We start from the raw sequence: 21,627 nt of genomic DNA on the forward strand, positions 1-21,627 counted from the left end.
CCTCGTCTCTGTTTGGTTTTACTATTCGCAAAGATGCAAGAAAATACTCCTATCTGTGTACATACAGGATTTTTTTTTTCTTTTATGAGAAACCGTATTTACCTTACTAAAACAAAAAAAATCCACAAAAACAAACCCACAGGTGATGTACAGGTTCGATGGCGGTTAAAGCATTGCGTCCCGTAGGTAAAAAAAAAAGTGCTGATTTTCTTCGTGCGTTTTCATTTGCATTCAGCCACGCCCACAAAACACCATAAAAGGCAACAGAGTGCAGCGTTCCAGTAACGCGGCTCGACCATTGAAGCACGTCGACGGTAGCCGATATGCTAACCCGTGCTTCTTTTATAGGGTGCCATTACTTTTATCCTAATCGAATGGCTAGTCTTATTTGTCTCGATATACAGATCGTTTTGAAGTGCTTCCCTTCAGTTTCACAAAACGTTTGTACGATTCGATTTGAAGCCGGTCGGTCGAGTTTCCTTATAGGGTAAATTTACACAAGCTCAAGAGTAAACATAAATAACTGGATTTTCATGAACACCACATGATCGTTTCTTACGCAAATGACCGATGCATAAAACCTTTTCCTATCCATTTGGATGAAGATTCTTATTCTTTCTCGAAGTCTGAAAAGGTTTTTTATAAACGCTAAATATTTAGTGGAACTTTCCGGACGCGTTCCCGTTTCAGATTCAAAACAACCAGATCGTTTCGTTTCACTGTAACTGTTTTATTGTCCGTACAAAAACGAGCGGCCGAGGCAGACACGGATCACAACATGCTGATGCTGACGAGTCACAGTACAGTAACGGTGATGAAGAAGTGATGTCCACCGTGAAGCTCGAGCTTTCTGTGACTGATCCTTCACATACTGTATTCGTCACCGAATATTCGGTGTTTAAAAGCTGGCCGCTCACTGTGGTATAGAATCGAGGTTCTCCTTGAGGCGGCGTGTCATACTGGGCAGCAGGCCGAGATGATCGTCCACACAGCTTCCCACACACTTATCCATCAGAGCGCGCACCGCAGGCTCCTTCGCCCCCGAGTCGAACAGGTCTTTGGCTTTATCGTTGCAGTTCATAGTGCATCGCGTGAGACGATCCTGAAAGACAAAACGGTCGATATTAAACGCTCGGATAATTAGCAATACATACAATGTTTCAGTGATCTTGTATTTTTAAATATTACGTAATTATCTTTTTAATCTTTTATCAATTTCTTGTTCCTAGTCACCCAGGTGTACTAAAAAAAAAAAAATTTAAATAAATAAATAAATAAATAAATAAATAAATAAACAATGGGAATATTCTTCAAATATATTTTTCCTCATATGAATTCAACAAAGATTTATTTTTGGATAAACCTGTGTTTTGTTGGCAGTTGTTTGATATCCATGAGAGCAGGGTATTTTTGTGAATTTTTTAAACCAGAGACACCCTTACTATGAAATGTCCCAGGACTCCCTGACTAAAGCAAGACGGTTTATTCCATCTTAAGTGGTCCAATATACGTTGCTCGACTATTTTTCAATTTTCCCTTTTTTTTTTTCCTTTCCTTGAGTGATTACCTCTATGTATTGGCAACGCAAAACCAACAATTAAGACTGAGGCTTATATTCTGACTTTTTGGAGCATTATATTTCGACTGAAGTTTTAAGTCTAAGGGACAAGAATGGAATGTGCTCTAGAGATCGTTTTTTGTTCCATTGAGGGTTCCATAAACGGCTGTATAACAAAAATTCGTTGTGTGCCATGACACAAAGATGGCCGTCGTGATTAAACCAAGCAAAATTACAACACAAAACGGGTGGCTTTGCAATGCCAATACATAGAGGTAAATCACTCAAAAAAAAAAAATTAGGATAATTATAAACGGTCAAGCAACCAACTTTACAATTACTGGACCATTTGAGATGGACTGCCCCCGACGTCACTGTACAAAATCATCTCCACTTCGCATCCGTGTTACTGACGGACAAATGCCTCAGCGTGGACGCGTCGGTGTGCACTTACCTGAAACTTTTCCAGCTCATTAGTAACCAGTCCCTGTGCTTTAGCCAGAGGTGTGTGACAGCGCTCTATACACTCATGAACCTTACTCATAGAGTCCGTCGTACGCTCGCAGCATTCTGCGCTGCACCTGAACATCCGACCCTGAAAGTCACATTTAAACAGGTTAGATCTGTTCAGATTAATATCATTATCCAGATCAAAAACAAAGTGAGAACATAAGTTAGTTAGTTGTGTCTGTATGCAAGGTGTAACCCAATTTTATCTATCTACAAAAAAAAAAAAAAAAAAAACGTAAGGAGAGAAAAATGAAGCGTTTGTTTTTCGACATGTTTTCAAAAGACGTCCGAATTTTGCCACGAGTCTCTCGGCCCTCAGACGAGGAAGCGGTTTCGTCCCCTGCCGATCCATTTATACCAGCCGGCCCTGCTTACATCACGCACAGCAGAGAAGATGCAAACTTTTTAATGGATATCACTTTGTCTTCAGTATGCACCAGTTGACATTTCTTCTAAGGAACATTTAAGAAACCTAACAAAGTGCCTTATATTGCTCCAGGGGTGTACAAACTTTTGCAGTCAACTTTATTGAAAGAACAGGTGTAAAATCTGGATCTGATCATTCATAATTCTTTACATGATGAAAGCAAGGTGTAAACATGATGATGATGATGATGATGATGATGATGGTGGTGGTTTTTCTGCTGTATTACAGCACTAACAGTGGGACAGTGGCTCGGTGTATAATGATCACACCAGGTGAGTGATGTTACCTGCATTTTCCGGATGTGGTCCCGCTCCAGGCTCTGCACCATCTCCTCCACAGCGTGCTGAACTCGTGCTTGATGCGCTTCCGCCATTATTCCCTATTTATTCCTAGATAAACCACTGAATCATGTAAGATCTGTCAATAAAACTAACCGGTTCTGACGTGTGTAGCTACACTAACAAACCGTAAGAGCGAAATAAATAAGAACCCAAACAATGCAGCACTCACTGAGTCAAATAAAATGTCCTTGAATAAAATAATTTTTAAATTATCGATGAATATTCTGTAAGGTCACCTCTTAGAAAGCGAAGACATGAGGGACAGGGTTACACCATGCCGCTTCCGGATTAATGAATGCGTTACTTCCGCCCTTTGCATTCTTCTTCGTCGTCTGTTTAGTTTAATGGCGGACGGTGCGTTTCCGCCTCCGACTGGACTGGAATAAGTCGTAAACGCATGGATAGTCTGTATAGGCTCTGTTGTACTTATTATGTAAGGAGGAAAAAAAGACAAACTATTATGAAATAAATAAATAGAAAGGGGGGAAGAAGAAAAAAAAACAACAACAACCGCCATTTTTACAATGTTAACCCGAGTTGCGGTGTACAGTCGCCGAATCTATCTCCTGCACTTTGATTGGTTGTTCAGCTGTCAGACTCTGAAGGACTGGCCAATCGAAGTGCACGTATTAGAAACGACAAGCCAATCCTAGAGAAGCGGAGGCGGGATAGTTTGAAATACAAGTTGGGGGAAATAACTTCCAAATTAGTTAGCTAGCTAACTCGTTTCTCTGTGTAAACTCGACCAGTTTGTCGTTAGAAGCGGTTGGGAACTATACAAATGCAACAAAAGACAATATTCTTTGCTTAGTTATTTAGGTAAGTTCGGTTAGTTAGATAGCTAGCTAACTAACTAACTAACTAATTAACTTCTCAAGCTAGTTTTCTGCGACTTGTCTGTGCAGGAACTTGGGAAAGCAGGCGGAGATTTTATTTGTCACATGGAGAATCAGATTTGCTCAGATTATACGATTTAATATTGTTGACTGAAATTGAAATCAGCCTTGGTTTATTATGTAAAAGTACAGTTTGTTAGTGAATACATTGTATTTATGGGTCATTATATGTCGCTATGAAGTTGCTGTGACCTTTGATATGGAAAGAAAGGGGGAAAAAAAAGTCTGAATTACTGATACCGATAAGATACACAAGTTTCATCAGACAAGCTTCATCAGACAGTTCATCAGACTATCCAGGATTTCACATTGCAGTGATTTGCAGTGACATGGAGGAGTTCACATTGCACTGATTTGAACCCACTTGCATGTTGTTTTTCTCCCCCCTTCTTAGGTGTTTATACCTGTGAAGATCTAAACCGTCATCATGTCGGTAAGAACCCTATCGCTGCTTCTATTCCTCGTATTTTGTCAGGGTGGACACTGGGCTCTCGCCTCTACCTCCGAGCTACGAGAACCGCCAAAGAAAATTGGTGAGCAAATTTTCTCTCTCTCTGTCTAATCTAATCTAATCGAATACACCTCACATCATGCCGCCTGTAATCTTAGACCAAATGGTGATCCATCAGTCAAGGCGTGTTTGTTGTCTGACATTTGCTTCTGTAGTTTTGTCCCGGAGCTATAATGGAAGTCTGTGTTCCCAGAAAGCTTTTCTTCTTTTCACTTTAGTCATGAATGGAGGTTTTCGCAGTTTGACTGGCGAGACTACAGAGAAATGATCTCTCGGCTTAGCTCTAAGACTCCAGCATAGCACATTATATTATATTCTGAGAGTATTCACCGTGGCTTTGCTTTACCGCTTTTAGCCGTCGTTGGAGCCGGAATCGGAGGGACAGCGGCAGCTTATTTCCTCAGACAGGAGTTTGGGCCCGGCGTCAAGATCGACGTGTATGAAGCGGGCACTGTCGGAGGACGACTCGCTACGGAGAACATCGATGGACGAGATTATGAAATGGGAGGCTCCGTTATACACCCGCTTAATTTGCATATGAAGCACTTTGTGGATCGACTAGGCGAGTTTCGATTTTTCTGAATTACATACCCATGCATACACGCACACATAATAGACTAGAAGGTCCTGCAACTTAAACAGTATAACAATCAGTACGTTTACATGAACAACAATAATCCGATATTAAGACGATACTCTGATTAAGAAACTAGCATGTAAACAGCGATTTCTGATGACCTCCCATACTCAAAGTATGTGGAATGGGGAGTATTCCTATTTTAGTGGCATTATCGAAGTGCGTTACAGATATGTACACACCTTAATCACACTATTAACGTCGTGTGAGAGTTTTCACCGCATTGTGCGACAGGACACGTACACACACGGCAGCGCTCAACCGTTTGACGGCAAACGAGAGCACGGCTGTGTCCCAAACCACCTACTTACCTCTATATAGTAGGCGAAATACATGTATTTCAGCTACTATATAGTGGGTAAGTATGCGGTTTGGGACGCAGCCCACGGCTTCAAGCAGTCATCTATTTGCACGTATAGCATGACAAATGATTAACTGCACTTGAAGCGTTCGTAAAATGGAAAAACACCCAAAACTATACGGTTCCATAACGAAGACGAACTGTATGTCGATACGTGAAATTTCTGGCCGTGAATCTAATTATGTTATTCAACACGTACATGAAAGGAATATTCTAAAAGCAACTCATGTAAACACCTTATTCTGAATAAGATAATATTCTGATTAAGGTCAATAGTTAGACTACTGCTGTCCATGTATACGGTGTCAGTGTCTGCTTGTGTTTATATCAAATAAATACAAACATTAAAACCGACTGATTCTTAAAGTGAAATCACACACTTATAATTATCATCACCGATCATGAGTGTCGCTGACCAGATGTTTCATTCAAGCATCTTAAATAAATGATGAACTTGGTTTCTAGATAAGAGTCTCTATCTCTGTCTCTCCTTTTGTTGTCCTTGATGTGTTCAAACTAACGATCGTGAATATCGAAGTTCTCCGCTCCTCCGTCAGGTCTGTCATTTCGTGCTGAAGTCCCTTCGAAAATGGCCATCTTTGACGGGAAGGAGCTGATATTCGAGGAGAGCGATTGGTTCATCGTGAACTTCCTCCGCATGCTGTGGCACTACGGCTTCAACGCGATCCGCATGCACATGTGGGTGGAGGGGATTCTGGACAAGTTCATGAGGTGAATCGTTCTCATCTGTAATATAAAGTGCAGTCCTTAAATACATCTGCACTGGGGTGTGTAACTTGAGGTCCAATCATCAGCAGGTTCTTGTCAGAACCGATTCTGATATTAAACAAACCGCTTCGACAACGTTTAATCAGGTTACTTTTACTGTAGGAAGATGCTGCCGGTGTTCCTTTTGGAATGATGAAGGTTTATCCGCTGAACCGTTCCTTTAACATAGCCATCTCGTCTCGTCCTGACAGGATTTATCAGTACCAGCAGTTCGGCTACTCGTTCTCGAGTGTTGAGCGACTTCTGCATGCCACGGGTGGAGACGGGTTACTGGCTCTGCTCAACCAGACGCTGGAGGAGGCCATGCTGGCTCAGGGTTTCTCTCAGGTCTTCATCAATGAAATCGTCTCCCCGATAGCACGTGCCAGTTATGTACAGAGCGTTCGCCTGCACGCCTTTGTCGGTACGTCTGCGCAAACCAGGATACTTTTTAAGAGTCTGCTTAAGCATTAGGCAAGGATCGATCTGCTTAAGTGTTGCTGTAGTTTTGTAGTCTTTCCTAAAAGATGTTATTATATAACAAACAAATGAGCGTAAATTTCAAACCTTAAAGCTAAACACAGAGCTGGTGATGATAACGTGTCTCTTCACTGTATAAGTGGAGGAGGGGAAGAAACGTCCGATAGTCCAGAAGAAACACCACTGGACAGTAATTTCTCACTGCAATTTCTCCTGTGCAGGTTCCGTGGCCCTATCATGCGCTGACTCGGGCCTCTGGGCTGTGGATGGAGGTAATAAGCGAGTCTGCTCTGGGCTTCTGTATCACAGCAAAGCCGAACTCATTCCAGCGCGTGTGACCAACATCGCTCTCAAAACGAGGCCCTTGAAAAGCGGTACAGCTCTCTCTCTCTCTCTCTCTCTCTCTCTCTCTCTCTCTCTCTCTCTCTCTCTCTCTCTCTCTCTCTCTCTCTCTCTCTTGAAATTTTTTTTTTAAAATTTTATATCAGCTACTGACACAGATTCAGATTTTATGTAAGACGTGGATAATTCAGCTGTCGAATGTAGTGACGGGAATTTTATTCAAGACATTTAGTGTCATCGGAGGCTTCGTAGATTACGTTATCAAGCGACAAATATGTAAGATATTAGAGAGAAATTCATAAACATCTGTAAAACCGTGCCCTGTTTCTGTAAATTTAAATGCTTCATTTTTGTCCTGCGGGTGTGCAAACTTATGCACACAACTGTAGCTTGAGATGGCAGTTCACTCTGACGTCTCCCTTGCTGAACTTCTTTGTTTCTACAATCAGGCACCGTCGCAAAATTTTACGAAGTGAACTACGTCGGTGATTCCGGCTCCGCCCACACCCTTTACGACATTGTGATTTTGGCCACGCCCCTCCACCAGGGTCTGTCCGATATCAGTTTCCCGGGCTTCTCTCCTCCCCTGCCTTCACACTTATCTGGGCGCTACCACCATGTAGTGACTACGCTAGTCCTCGGGCGTCTCAACGTGTCCTATCTGGACGCCAGCCGGAAACCAAGCGAGTTTTTCGCCTCTGACGTTTTGACCACCGATAACGAGAAACTGGGCATCTCCAGCTTGTGCGCCATGGACCCTGTCCACATCACGCCGGGCTACTCACGGCCTCCGGCCAGCCAGACGGCAATGTGGAGGGTCTATTCTCCAGAGTCCCTGACCGAGGAGCAGCTGAGCATGCTGTTCGTCTCGCGAGAGCGCGTGGTGGAGAAACCCTGGCTGGCATGTCCGTTATACAGAGCGCCAGAGCGTCGAGCTCCATCCTTCATCCTCCACGACAACCTCTATTACCTTAGCCCCATCGAGTGGGCAGCGTCATCGATGGAGATGAGCGCACTCTCGGCACGTAACGCAGCACTGCTCGCCAACCATCGCTGGCACGGAGACACGTTGAAGGTGGATCAGGAGGACCTGTACTCTCGCCTCCGGGGGGAGCTGTAGAGACGCAAGAGACACTTTTATCAATGACAATCAGGAAATCTTCAGTGCACGGGCTGTTTGAGTGAATTTCGTGTGTGTGGTGTATTTAATTTACGAAAAAGATTTACGCTAATTTTTACAGCATCCAGGGAGGCTTTCCGTTCTAATTTCTTTGCGGTTGTTTTTCAGCACGTCATTAGTAGTTACTTGGACTTTTAAATTGTTTCCCAATACTCGAACAGTTCGACCAAACTAAACCAGTCCACCAAGACACTTGTAGTTTTTTGCGCAGAAGCGATATACACTCTTCGTCCAAAAGTATGTGGACGCCTGACCATCACGCCCCATATGCGGTTCTGCCGCAAACTGCTAGAAACACACGATTGTATAGGATGTCTTTGTATATTCTATAGCATTACACTTTCCCTTCACTGGAACTCGAACGTGTTCCAGCATAACAATGCATCCCCCTGTGCACAAAGCACATCTATTTATGAAGATACGGTTCGCTGAGGTTGGCGTTGGAAGAACTCGAGTGTCCACATACATTTGGCAATACAGTGTCGATAGCTAATAATATGGAGTGGGCAACGTAAGAGTCGTAGCCATTTCAGTAACTGTGCATCAATGACACGAGTAAAATCAGGTAAAAATGAAATAAAATTATTTTTATTATTTAGTATGTCACCTTGTACATCCAACAATGTACCTTATTATATCATTGCGGTTTCTGTTGCTATCAATCAACGGCTCTTTTTAAACAATAATATCGTTGATTTGGTGTAAAGGAATATATATATATATATATATATATATATATATATATATATATATATATATATATATATATATATATATATATATTTATATTTAATGCAGCATCTAAATTTTGTTCTATTAGATTGACTGATGTGTCTGATGTCATTTGAGATGAATAGTTGCCTTTGAAAAGATTGCACACGATTTAGGTCACATGACTTTTCCTAGAAGTTATCGGCATTTGGCCGAATAAAAAAAAATGCCTCACAGTTTCAGCATATTTCAACAACAAGACCGAAGAAGTTGGAATGTACTGCCTCCGTGGATTGTTTTTGAAATGTACTAATAAGCAATATTAATTTGTAATAATGAGGAGGATAAGGGCTAGAATGCTTTGAGTGAAATACTCAGGCCGATTTCTTTCTACGTTTTATTACTTATCAAACACTTTATAATACAGATCTGGCAAACGCGTTAATCATTATCATCATCTTCCTGCCAATACAAAGAATGCAGAATCTTTATTAACTGACTTTTAATGAAGCTTCTCTTGGCCGGATGGACTTGCAGTGAAACGCACCTTTAATATACTCAAGCGCCGGTTAATACAGGGATGAATCAGCATGGATGACCTTTTAACCTTGTCGCTTGGAGATGGAAGATATTTTCCTGTGTTGCTTCTGCTTTTATTGAAAAGTTAGCTGGAGTGGCTTTGCGAGATTTATGTATTTGCTAGATACGTAAAGTTAGTTTTTGCCTCTTTGAGATGTTTTGCTGAGATGTTAAGGATTCGTTTAAAAACAGCTAGACGGTTGCAGACAGTCGGTTATAATCCACTACGTTCTTATCCATAACGTTGACGTACCGAGGCCTCGTCTTTGCGAATATTTTTTTTTCTTCATTACTATCAAAGATTCGGATTCCAAAACTGTTAACTGTGACACCCCCAGAGTCCCCGAAGTGTAAATGTGCTGCACTACTACTTTTGTTATACTTCTGTATAGTCAGCGTTTATAGATTTAACAAGCGAAATACGGCCGTGTGCTGCTTCGTTTACTGCCGATGATGTGAGCAGCCATGGTGATTTGATGTCACTTGCTGAACTCGGAGTTGAGGAGACCATCCAGAGTTCCCGAGGAGGAATTCAGAGTTGAGGGGGCGGAAATTACGAGATACGACCTTCAGTCGAACGCAGCATGATCCATGTTACCAGGCTGTGCTTTTTCTCTCTACTGCCGTATTTAGATGCACTAATGCTCCGTTCGTGGTACAGGGGGTTTGCCTGTCAAAAAATGCGAGTTCATGTAAAAATCATGAAACGTTGCAGGTATCAAACCCGGCTTCCACTGGCGGTCCGTCTAATTTAACTTTACCTTTAAAACTTGACGGCCTTCTTTAAATATAATAATAAAAAATAAATCTAATAAAATTCACTGAATACTAATTTCTACCTCGGATAGTGATCACATGACACTTTTTTTGTCTTCTTAATATCCTTTTCTACAGTTGCAAAAAATAACATTAGATGTTCACTGAACCGGTACATTACCACCAAAATCACAGCACTGTCAGAATAAGCTGCTGTCCAGGTGAAACTTTGTTTCCCGATTTATTTATCACTAATGTATGATGTAAGAAAACTTTCAGAGAGAGAGCCTACCAGCGCTGTTGTGTTTTAGAAAACTAAAACTATAACGTATACACGATCAAGTTTTGTAAAACTACTTGTACAAATTTTCCAACCTGATTTAGATCCTTGTGCAAATTCCTAAAACATTTCTATAACGATATTTGTAGTGTGATGGGGTGTTTTTGTTGTTTTTTTTTCTAATGCAGTTTAAGATTTATATCACAGATCGGTCGTAATTTAATTTAACAAACATTCATGGTCATCTTTCACACTTTGTTTCTACTGAACTGAACTAAAGCGCCTGAAAAGTATTACCATTTCTATAACACACACTGTATCCGTATGAAACAACATTCAGTGTTAAAATGCGCAGAAAGATGCTGTTTGTGTTCTTATTTCTTTTATTTTTATTTTTTTATTTTTTATTTTTTTTTACACCAGGGAGTTTCTTCTCCGTTTACTTTTTTTTTTTGTATAAAGTTTCTTCGTTAAGGAAGAAAGACGGTGAATAAAATTGTTCATTGTTTGCATGCAATAAAACATTAACGATAGTTTGTGGTGTGTGAGACGTCTGTATCTTTTTATTTAATGAGTTTCGGCACCGATGACGTACGACTCTGTCTAGCATCTGTGACGTAAACCTGCATGTACATTGATTTTACTGTGGGGTCAACTGAAGAGGTTAGCACGTTCGCCTCACACCTCCAGGGTCGGGGGTTCGAGTCCCGTCGCGGCCCTGTGTGTGCGGAGTTTGCGTGTTCTCCCCGTGCTGCGGGGGTTTCCTCCGGGTACTCCGGTTTCCTCCCCCAGTCCAAAGACACGCATGGTAGGCTGATTGGCGTGTCTAAAGTGTCCGTAGTGTAAGAATGTGTATGTGATTGTACCCTGCGATGGACTGGCACCCTGTCCAGGGTGTACCCCGCCTTGTGCCCGATGCTCCCTGGGATAGTCTCCAGGTTTCCCCGTAACCCTGAAAAGGATAAAGCGGTATAGAAGATTGATGGATGAACTGACGAGGAGAGTCCACCAGCGTAGACCTCGAAATGTGAAGGATCTGGAGAGATTGTGTATGGAGGAACGGTCTCAGATCTCTCGTCATGTATTCTCCAACCTCGTCAGGCGTTATAGGAGAAGACTCCGAGCTGTTATGTTGGCGAAGGGATGTAGCACAAAGTATTAAAAAAAAGGGTGCCAATTATTGTTGCACCCCTATATTTAGCAAATTATTATTATTTTTGATAAATCTGTGTTGTGTTTGCAATCATTTCATATCCATGAGAGCAGAGTATTTTTGTGATTTTTTAAATTTATTTATTGGGAACAAAAGATCAAAAGGTTAAACGATAAAGACACTTTCCCACAGCCTTCTTTGCTCGTATTTACCGAGGGTGCCAATATTAAAGGAGGGCAGTGTAAATCCCTTCTATAACTGTGTACTATAGTGTATATAGGCAACAAGTGCAATTGTGTAACCAGGGAAATCATTGTAGTTTGAACTTGAAGTCTATATCATCTGTTCACTGATGGAGACTTGAATGAATTGATAAAATGATATTCAGGTCAAAGGCAAAAAAAAAGTAGTAGTTTTAGTCTTATTCGTTTCAATTTAAGGAAATGTTTCTGATTTATTTGTTTTATTCAGTGAGCATTGTGATGCTTGACCGAGGAAAAAAGAAGCACTAAACAAATGCATCGCTTGTGACACCTTATTTTCACACGTCACGTCGTTTTTATTGTTAAAATCACCTATTTATCCACTAATGGAAAAAAAGAGTCACTATTCTTCCAAACCCATCCTGCTAGGTGTTTGAAAGTTTGCTATTCCTTAATAAATAAATGACAGGGTCTAATATTTCCTTCTCATCTGTTTAATGTGGTTCTCTATCTACTTTTAGGACTTGTGTGAAAATCCGATGAGGTTTTGGGTCTCATTTATGCAGATATATAGAACATTCCTTATAGAAATGGGTTCACAAACTTTCAAGCACCGCTGTATGGTCTTCTGTGCTCTTATATCTTTTATTTTATGCTACAGGGAAGCAATTTTCAGATCTTCAGGCTCAGCCTCACTGTGATGTATTCCTGAATTATATCTATATTACTGAATCTCGTGATTTATTTATTTTTTGCTTTGTGCCTGGTGCTGCTTTACGCTTGGTGCTCGTTTGTTTGGTCTGTGGCACAGACTTGTCAATCTTCCAGTGCAATTCAGTGCTAAATATTCCACATAATTAAGATACAAATGAAATGGAAGTACAAAGCAAATTGACAGCGCTAGCTTTTGAAAGGTTTCATCAGAAATATTTGCATGAGCGTGTCTAAAACTCCTAGCGATAAATGTTTCCACTGACATCAGCGCTCCTCATCTCCATCCTCTTAACCCCAGGTCAGTGTTGATCATTTAGGAGTGTTTACTCGTTCACTACAGAAAGGAAAGGACCTTCCCTTTTGGCAGTGCGCCCTCAAAAACATCCCCTCTCTCCAAGCGCACACCAGTCTCCGGCCCACACCACAGCGAGACATGTGACCGGGACAATGGAGCTCGTTGAGCGCTGAGATAATGCCGCTCTGTGCTTGTGGCAGGTAGAGCAGGACGTGCCGTCTGTTCACACCCAGCATGTGATGCCCAGCGCTGCTATAATAACCCAGTCTGAGCCATCCAGAGATCTAATAACAACAGAGCTCATCACCGTCATCGTACTACAGATATCCTTCATCCTGATCTAATCCCTCTGAGATGAGAGCCGCTGTGCCTGTCCTGCTCTTAGTGGCGCTCGCCGGGTGTCGGAGTGGTAAGAGACAACACCGATTCACGGTTATTTGTGTTCCTTAGGTAATGATTGATGAGGATATGAGAATAGGAAATAAACAATTCAAGTTTCAGGTTTTTATTGTCATGTGCATAAAGAGAGCTGTAAGCATCTATTGTTGAGGTCATAAGTTTATATACACCTTTGCAGAACATGTTATTTTATTTATTTTTTTTAAATTTAAAAAAAAGAGGGATAATAAAAATTGCATTTAGTTTTTTTATTATTATTTATTTAGTCCTGCTATGAAGAAGCTATTTCACATAACATCTTTACATATAGACACAATAATAACTGAATTTACACATACTACATTAAGAGCCGGGGGCGGGGGGGGGTAAACTTTTGAACAGGATGATTGATGTAAATTATTTTGTTTAAAGATTTTTTTTTTCCGCCATTTAGTGCCAAGATATTTACATGTCCCCCAGAAGACGACAAAATAACAATTTACACCGATTTACATCAATCATCCTGTTCAAAAGTTTACACCCCCCTGGCTCTTAATGTATCACTTCGTGTCGCCTTCTTCAGCGTCAGTGAACGTTTGCACCTTTTGTAATAGTCGTGTACGAGTCCCTCAGTGTGAAAATATGGATCTTAAAATCATATAGCCGCCGTTGCAAAGGAGTCAAAACATGCAGAAGGTGCTGGAAAAGTAAAGAACGCGCAGGACCTGGAGGATTTTTCTGAAGAACAGTGGGCAGTTTAACTGCTCAGGACAAACAAGGGACTCGTGAACACCTCTCACAGAACATAAACACAGTATGAAGAATCGAGCGTGTGTAAACTTCTGAACTGGTTCGTTCGTGTAAATCCAGTTCTTACTGTGTCTTGTGTACTATATGTAAACATCTGCTATGTGAAATAGTTTATTCAGGGCAGCACTAAATAAATAAATAAATAAATAGATAAATAAAACTAAATGCAATTTTCACGACCTGTCTGTATTTATTTATTTATTTATTTATTTATTTATTTATTTATTTTTACATTTTGCTGATTCTGCAAGGTGTACGTAAACTTATGACCTCAACTGTATTTACAACGAAAGAGTGAACTCTTTAACTAGTACAAAAGATAATAAACTCTAAACATCGAACACAGGCAAAAGATTCAGAGAAAAATACCGAACGTACTCGAAACTAGTAAAAAATAATAAATTGTAAACATTTGGGGTCTGTGCTGTGGAAGGAAAATAATCTTGCGATCAAGTAAAGCTACAGTTTTCCTGTAACAGCACATCGCCAAGTGTTTTATTCCTCTTATACCAATTATTACAATCGTTTGTTTGTTGTTGTTTTTTTTAAAGAATGATGCGTTACTTTTTACTTATGTTTTTTTTTTAATCGTTCTACATATTGTTTTTATTTTCCTTTTATGTGACGCATCCAGCATACAAGCCCCTGTGTAAGTCGTTACTGTAGAAATGATAAAGTATTAGAACAAGTGCATTAATATAATAATAATAATAATAATAATAATAATAATAATAATAATAATATATAAAGTTGTGATTTGCAGCTGCAGTGCTGCCAGAGCTGCCGTTCTGGAATGCTTTCTGACCAATCAGATTCGAGAATTCAACAGCGTTGTGGTGTAAATGTGATCATCGAAAGCTGAGTCATCAAAGAAAGTCATTTTTAAAAAATAAAAGGAATCAATAAGTTATTCATTTGTAGTCCACATCACATCCAGTTTCTGATACAATTCCAACTTTACCTACATTTTGGGCCTAGGAAGCGATTCTAGTTGACCAAAATGGCCGCCCTGATACCGTTACAGTGTTAGTCATATCCTCCACTGTTTAAAAAAAAAAAAAAAGATTCCTCGAATGTTTTTTTTAGGCAATTAAGGGTTTATCTTCCTTTCTGAGAGGGTTCCGCATGCAGTCTAATTGAAAAAGACTTTCCAGATTGAGCCTTTTTAATCTTTTGCATCAAGTTCTGTGCAACATCGCTTAAGGAACGGATGCGGTTCGAGACAGACGTTCATTACTTGCCATCTACGTCGGCGTCAACGATGAGAAAGCAAATGTCGGACATGTGTGACGTCGTGGCCGACCGACTGCGTTAGAGTCACAGGAAAACATTCGATTCTTTCACCAAAACGTTTCCCTAACTTAAATTCAACTGTATTAAATAAGAGTACTGTCTGTTGACGTTTATTCCTACTGCATTGTTTCGCTAGCGTATGTGATTCTTATATTCTCTTATATCATCTATAATAGACGTGCATATAAAATGCGAGATTGACGTGAACAGAAAGTGATCTGTGAATGATTTTGTCATGTTGAACGGTGTTGTTTGCAGTGTTTTGTGTGTCCCTGGATGTTGCTGCGAAGGAGGATGGGTCTGACGAGAGAGGTAATACCGTTCCTACATTTAAAAAAAACCCAAAAAAAACTCTTCACTCTTTTCCTTGCTATAGATTCAAATCTAATAATGACCACCACTCGTTTCTCTATATTTTCTTTTCTTTCCAGTGGAGATTAGTGACCTGCAGAAGTCAGGTATGTCATGATCATGAATGTTTTTCTGTCTTTTTATTACACACTCACTGAGAAGTCCTTGCACTTTAACGATGTAAAGTTACACCTGCTTTATAGAGGCACATCTATAAAAACTAACACACTAAAAATAGTCTTGTTGCTGGAAAATGAGATTCTTTTAGTCTTCGTGCTCTCCTAAGGGTGTGTAAACTTTGCGCATTCAAGTGTATGTATACATGTTTTCTGTACTCTCACTTCAGTCAAGGAAACGCTTTGAAATGAGCTTCATAACTCTCTTTCTTTTTTCCAGATGAGACCAAGTCTGAAGCCGAATCAGAAGGTAATTAGTTGCGAAGCTATATTTTAGCACCAACACTGTTATAAGTGAGGAATAAAACTCTTTACAAGTGATTTACCAAGTGATTACATTTTTTTTTATCCATTTATAGTTACATTTAGTACACACGCGTTGTTCCCTCACCACCCTCTCTTTTTCTTCTCTTAGAGTTAATAAGACTATTCAAAAAATGATGCGTTTTGTCAAGTTACTGACAAACTGGAACTTCGTCTTATCCTGAAGACTTTCCTATGGCGGAAAACGTGCGGTTACAAAATACTAGCACTGGAGACTCCTTCCGTAAATGTTAAATAAACATCTCCTTACCGAGAACCTCGCCATATTAATAATTTCATGCTTTAATTTGTTACATAACGGCACGTGTTTTTAAACCTTTTAGTATTAAGCTTAGATTACGTGACGCGTCACTATAGAAACGATGATAAGTGTGTGATAAATGTAAACAGAGCTGCTGTTACACACAATGAATCAACACCTTCTGACCGATCAGAATCGGGCATTCAGCAGCGCTGTGGTGTACGGAGTTATATCATGCTGTTATAAGGATATTCACTTATTTAAATATTTCTTCATTGGCTTGCAGAGGAAAGAATGGCACATGACAACTGCTTTGGGAGTGAGTTACACCCTTTATCTCTTAATGTCTGAGAATTAATATAAAACAATAAGCCAGGGTATAATTACTTTTTTATTCCATTCTGTTGACTATAAGATAATAGAGGATGCTGTGCATAACAATGGAGTGTATAATAGTTTGGGGTTTGTTTTTTTTTACAGAGGCTGTAAGAGATCAACCTGAGCAGAAGTTTAACCCCACTGTTTCTTCAGTCAGTGAAGGTGAGACAGTGTGGAGTGTAAACTCCCTCACAGCCACCAGATGGCGCTGAAACCAACAGATATGAATTTAACTCTTTAATTTAAATTTTTTTTTTTTACATTTTACCAGAAAGCAAACAATGGAATTTCCGTGTGTTTTGGGGGTGCCCGTGTTCAGCATTGTATTTATGTGAGATTAGTGGTGGCTCATATGAAAGTAGACTCTCAGGGCTTTAAGTGTGTGCAGGTATTTTTTAATTTCTAAGTATTTTGTTTTTTTAACTAGCCTATTAGGTTTAAATGTTATAATTGTATTGTGGTAGTTGTTATACATTGTTTTACTATCGAAAATGTTTTAGTCGTGCTGTACGTTTTATCTCTGTACCAGTGTTACTGTGAAGAGGTGTGAATTGTTTGCCAAGCAGGGGGCTAAAGATTTAAAGTTTGGTGCAACAGAATTATTAGATTTATAATCTAGATTTAAATTTGAACCTTATTGGTGCAACCCAGCTCTAGAAGTGATCAAATTATTTGTTTTATACTGATTGAAAACGTCCGTGTCTAGCGTACTGCGAGAAAGGGTTCAAGTTGATCAAAAGAGAGCTCTGAAGACTTTCCATGAACTCTTTTGTTTGGTGTATGAATGGGTGTGTGTGTGATTGTGTGCCCTGCGATGGATTGGCACCCTGTCCAGGGTGTACCCCGCCTTGTACCGCATGCTCCCTGGGATAGGCTCCAGGTTCGCCGTGACCCTGAAAAGGATAAGCGGTACAGAAGATGGATGGATGTTTTGTTTTGTACCTTCTAGATTTCTGTAATGACCAGTGCTTCGTTTATTTTTTGTACAGAAATAACACGAGGCTCTGAGACTCAGAACACCACAGAGACGAAGACTGAAGGTAAGACATCTTAACAGTAATACCATCTACCGTAGATAACAATATTATCAGCATGGGCATTCTGAAATATTGTCTTTTCTCTCAAAATACCAACGTATTACATCTGATCGCTTTAAAAAGGAGGAAATTAGTTTCTTCAGAATTGTAAAGTTTAGCTTTAAATGCCATTTTAATGCAGGGTTGTGATATAATGATAGCGAAAGATTTTATTCAAAAGGAACACTTTATGGGGGAACGAATGGACGGATGTCTCTCTTGGGAATTAGGGATTCCCAAAGTGTTTTCGTCAGCCAAAACTCTTCAATCTAAATTACTCGCCTTATGTAAGCCTTGAGGTTTTTGGTAAGCTAATATTACGTCAAACACTTGTAATAAATGACAAAACTTGTTACTTAAAGCAGGTTACTTTTCACAACCACCACAAACCCCCTGGTTGGGAATCTCTGACCTTAATAATCTCATCTCAAATTAGTCACATAGCAGTAAAAGTTCACTTTTAGACTCAACAAACGGTTATGGATAGAAAACAATTAAGAGAGTCTGGTTCTCCAAGATGGCCGCCTCCATAACGTTCCAGTATTCATCTACATACACAGTGACATTTTGTTCATGCTTTTAGATTTACTGTAAGTCTGACTGTATCCTAAAGCACAAGTGAATCTGTGTGACATTAATAAAGAACATGAGGGTGAAATTTACAGAAAATATATATATATTGTGACAGACTTCCAACCAGTGCAACAATACAGATGCTAACGTCAGACACCAAACACGTCTTTGCTAATCGTTCACGTTTAGAGTGAGGAGACAGTTGTGTGGATTTGACTTTTAACTAGAATATATCTTTAATATCAGTCAGAACATGCCTCAGTCATGGGAACAGTGCTTTAAATGTGTTAGTTGTGTGTGATGGGAGTGTAAATCAGGGTTTCATGTGACAGATGAAGGAACTGAAGCGAGAGCAGAAGTGCAAGCACTGAGTCTGGGTAAGTGCAGTGTGTTGTTTTTCTTTGGTAATAAAGTGTGTAAGAGAAGTGAGATTTGTGTTACATACTAAAAACACGATTTTATTTCCTCAGACATGGCGGAAGAAGACAGTGACGAAGGTGAGGAAGTGACGTGTAGTAACTACTCACAGCCACCAGAGGGCGAAAGTGTGTAACTGAAACTAAAGATAAGCTGTAAAAAAAAAATAAAAAAACTGATAAAACAGAAGGATTCAAACTTTCTAATGATATTTTCGCGGCATGTTTATATTGCAAAGCTTTATTTTATTTCATACATCTTATCTTAGAAGAAATAACTCAAATTAAATTATGGGGGGAAAAAGTGTAGGTTTGTAAGGTAAAAGAAAGAAACCATTCGACGCTATTAACATTTTTTTTTTTTACACTATCTTTGTAATATAACGTGATTATTTTTTTTAAATTATTGAGATAATTAAAGAAATTGAGCTGAGCACACAATGTTTTTTCACACAAAATCATTTTTAATATTGCGCCTCTTTTAGTACAAATTTAAAGATTTTTCATTAGTCTATTTTTTAAAATTATTATTAGACTATTATACTAATAATAAAACTAATAATACGACCATGATGATGATTAGACTTTGAAGAATCGTCTTCTTTAAAGCTTTCTTTTTTTAAACCCAGCTTTCTCTCAGTGTAATTGTTGCTAATCTCTAAGAAAGTGTGAAAATGGAGTGCGAGGTAATGGACAAAATGATGAAGATGATTATTTTACTCAGTAATAATATGTAATAATAATAATGTTACGTAGCTGACTTAGGAAGAAGGAACTTAGTTTTATCACATCATCATTTCAAATAAACTGAAAAAAAAATTTTCACATTGTACATTATATAACCCTGTATTCCTTCTCATATATAACTCGATCAGTTTCATCAGCTCTTCATAAACTGTTACGAGTTACAGGCGTAAACATGACCCTGATTTCTAATCAGTACAAACTTGGATTTATCTGTTTACACACACCAGATTGATGGTTTCATGAAATTGTTGACTGTGTTTCTGTTTTCAGAACGGTCTGACATCAAGCTGCTTAAACGTCTAGGTACGTACTGGGGGGGGGGGGGGATACCATTAAGACCGAGATGGAAAGTTAAATGGATAATATATTAGATAAAGATAAAGACCAGATGATGAAATTTCACCCAACATCCCAGTGAGTCTCGAGTAATAGTCCAAGACTGATCCGGTTTGTTCTGACTTTTATTAGCACTTAAAATGTTCATGCTCAGTCCTGGTTCAACTTGTTTTAGACTGTAAACATGTCGATCTGTTTCCATGTTTATGTTTGATGTGAAGGAATCAAACACTCGGGGGTGTGCTGTTAGAGGAATATAATCAACAGCGCTATGGTGTCATGTGAAATCCCAGTGTTCCCCAGTGAGGAACTGGTTACCACTCCGAAGCTGATTATTATTCTATAACAGCACATCTTGAAGTGCTTTATTCCTCTTATACCTCCGTGATTTTGGCAACGCTAAATTGTGCTACGTTTTATCCATTTATGGATACGTTTAAAGTTGTAGAACATCCACAAAACAACTTGGTGTCTCTCTGTATTTGTGTTACAGCAGCTATAAAATCTTGACGTTAACGAGACCAAAATTAAAAAGAAAAAACGGCTCATGCTATGTGGTTAGAACGTTCGCCTCACACCTCCAGGGTCGGGGGTTCGATTCCCGCCGCTGCCCTGTGTGTGTGGAGTTTGCATGTTCTCCCCGTGCTGCAGGGGTTTCCTCCCACAGTCCAAAGACATGCATGGAAGGCTGATTGGCGTGTCCAAAGTGTCCGTAGTGTATGAATGGGTGTGTGAGTGTGTATGTGATTGTGCCCTGCGATGGATTGGCACCCTGTCCAGGGTGTACCCCGCCTTGTGCCCCGTGCACTCTGGGATAGGCTCCAGGTTCACCGCGACCCTGTATGATAAGCGGTATAGAAGATGGATGGATCGTCACATCCTTAAAATGTTTTTGTGCTCATTGAGAGCTCCAGGGCAAAAAAAAACAACAAAAAACCCTGCCTTGTCTGATCTAGAACATTTAGTTTGAATGGAAAATTCTGCATTATACTGTTAGTTGAAGTTATATATCAAAACTTAGATCAAGGAAAAACAACTATCCTTTAACGTCCCATTATTTAAACATCCAAAAGCAGTTACACATTGTCAGAGATTTTATTTTAAGCACACAGACAGTGCTTTTATTGGCTCGGCGGTTTGGGTTGAGACCGTCGGAGAAGCTGTTTGTTGGTTTTATTGGGCCGCAGCGTCAGACTGCAGTGCTGCTGCGAATGTGGGCCAGAAATCGAGGCCAGAGCTCTCTCTGAGCCGCAGCGACACCACACCGCCCCGCTCGCCTTGATTTATATCTCCCGCATGGTCCTGGTTTATTTTGGGACTGAAGATGCATTGTTACAGCATCAGCGAGGAGGAACAGAGCGAGCGAGGGGCCGCTGCGTCGAATCAGTCATCTCATCCCTGACTGCTAAATTTATTAAGCTGTAGGTTCACAGTTAGCCCCAAGTCTGATGTTCTGTATTAACAATGAAATTTATTCACAGCAGGTGACACCAGCGTGGCCGAGGAATAAGAGGAGCATGATTACGCCTCGTGTACCTGCTGAAGAACCACAGGGGCAACCTATTATACCTAATAAAGAAATGGTACTCATAACTACAGCCTCACTGTCTGGTCTGTGGTGTATTGATTAGAAATATTTGAAATGTAAGTACTTAAAAGATGTAGCAGTACCATATATATTTTGTTGTTTTATTATAAACTACAGATAAATATTTACCAACAGTAACATTCTCTTGTTGAATCCATATAAAATTCTAATCTCTTAAGACTGAGCCGAAATCCCAAATTCTCCGACCCGGGCGTCTAGCCATCACAATGCGACCCTT

General features: G+C 39.8%; 3 protein-coding genes across 6 annotated transcripts; 2 read left to right on the forward strand and 1 right to left on the reverse strand.

The window, feature by feature from the left end:
- Nucleotides 1-709: 709 nt before the first annotated feature.
- On the reverse strand, nt 710-3,218 carry fam136a (family with sequence similarity 136 member A). Of its 2 annotated transcripts, XM_017488237.3 has the most exons (4): nt 3,073-3,218; nt 2,782-2,884; nt 2,013-2,153; nt 710-1,102 (listed from the first exon to the last, which is right to left on the reverse strand). In XM_017488237.3, exons 2-4 carry the CDS (start codon nt 2,866-2,868, stop codon nt 914-916), a joined length of 417 nt encoding a protein of 138 aa, XP_017343726.1. In that variant the 5' UTR covers nt 2,869-2,884; nt 3,073-3,218; the 3' UTR covers nt 710-913.
- On the forward strand, nt 3,178-10,870 carry pcyox1 (prenylcysteine oxidase 1). 2 transcript variants are annotated; one of them, XM_017488603.3, is made up of 7 exons: nt 3,178-3,269; nt 4,127-4,265; nt 4,599-4,805; nt 5,799-5,973; nt 6,222-6,433; nt 6,711-6,863; nt 7,281-10,870. In XM_017488603.3, the coding sequence occupies exons 2-7, from the start codon at nt 4,160-4,162 to the stop codon at nt 7,949-7,951; spliced, it is 1,524 nt and encodes a 507-aa protein (XP_017344092.1). In that variant the 5' UTR covers nt 3,178-3,269; nt 4,127-4,159; the 3' UTR covers nt 7,952-10,870. The 2 variants fall into 2 exon arrangements, with proteins under 2 accessions (XP_017344092.1, XP_047016657.1); XM_047160701.2 differs by lacking the exon at nt 3,178-3,269 and adding an exon at nt 3,291-3,655.
- A 2,064-nt stretch (nt 10,871-12,934) lies between these two features.
- On the forward strand, nt 12,935-21,394 carry LOC108276731 (uncharacterized). Of its 2 annotated transcripts, none has more exons than XM_053687027.1 (11): nt 12,935-13,111; nt 15,442-15,495; nt 15,615-15,641; nt 15,931-15,960; nt 16,562-16,594; nt 16,756-16,815; nt 17,643-17,693; nt 18,635-18,679; nt 18,773-18,799; nt 19,736-19,768; nt 21,286-21,394. In XM_053687027.1, the coding sequence occupies exons 1-11, from the start codon at nt 13,057-13,059 to the stop codon at nt 21,309-21,311; spliced, it is 441 nt and encodes a 146-aa protein (XP_053543002.1). In that variant the 5' UTR covers nt 12,935-13,056; the 3' UTR covers nt 21,312-21,394. The 2 variants fall into 2 exon arrangements, with proteins under 2 accessions (XP_053543002.1, XP_053543001.1); XM_053687026.1 differs by having other exon boundaries at nt 12,943-13,111; nt 21,283-21,394.
- The last annotated feature ends 233 nt before the right edge of the window (nt 21,395-21,627 follow it).

The sequence above is a fragment of the Ictalurus punctatus genome, chromosome 16, assembly GCF_001660625.3.
Source record: "Ictalurus punctatus breed USDA103 chromosome 16, Coco_2.0, whole genome shotgun sequence".
Classification (NCBI taxonomy): Eukaryota; Metazoa; Chordata; class Actinopteri; order Siluriformes; family Ictaluridae; genus Ictalurus; species Ictalurus punctatus.

Bases quoted from the DNA above. Each gene is read 5' to 3' on its own strand.
- fam136a (XM_017488237.3), bottom strand. From the start codon at position 2,868: ATGGCGGAAGCGCATCAAGCACGAGTTCAGCACGCTGTGGAGGAGATG. The intron at 2,154-2,781 runs GTAACATCACTC...TGTGACTTTCAG, and splicing joins ACCACATCCGGAAAATGCAG to GGTCGGATGTTCAGGTGCAG. The intron at 1,103-2,012 runs GTAAGTGCACAC...TTTGTCTTTCAG, and splicing joins ATGAGCTGGAAAAGTTTCAG to GATCGTCTCACGCGATGCAC.
- pcyox1 (XM_017488603.3), top strand. From the start codon at position 4,160: ATGTCGGTAAGAACCCTATCGCTGCTTCTATTCCTCGTATTTTGTCAG. The intron at 4,266-4,598 runs GTGAGCAAATTT...TACCGCTTTTAG, and splicing joins AGAACCGCCAAAGAAAATTG to CCGTCGTTGGAGCCGGAATC. The intron at 4,806-5,798 runs GCGAGTTTCGAT...CTCCTCCGTCAG, and splicing joins GCACTTTGTGGATCGACTAG to GTCTGTCATTTCGTGCTGAA.
- LOC108276731 (XM_053687026.1), top strand. From the start codon at position 13,057: ATGAGAGCCGCTGTGCCTGTCCTGCTCTTAGTGGCGCTCGCCGGGTGT. The intron at 16,595-16,755 runs GTGAGTTACACC...TTTTTTTTACAG, and splicing joins ACATGACAACTGCTTTGGGA to AGGCTGTAAGAGATCAACCT. The intron at 16,816-17,642 runs GTGAGACAGTGT...TTTTTTGTACAG, and splicing joins TGTTTCTTCAGTCAGTGAAG to AAATAACACGAGGCTCTGAG.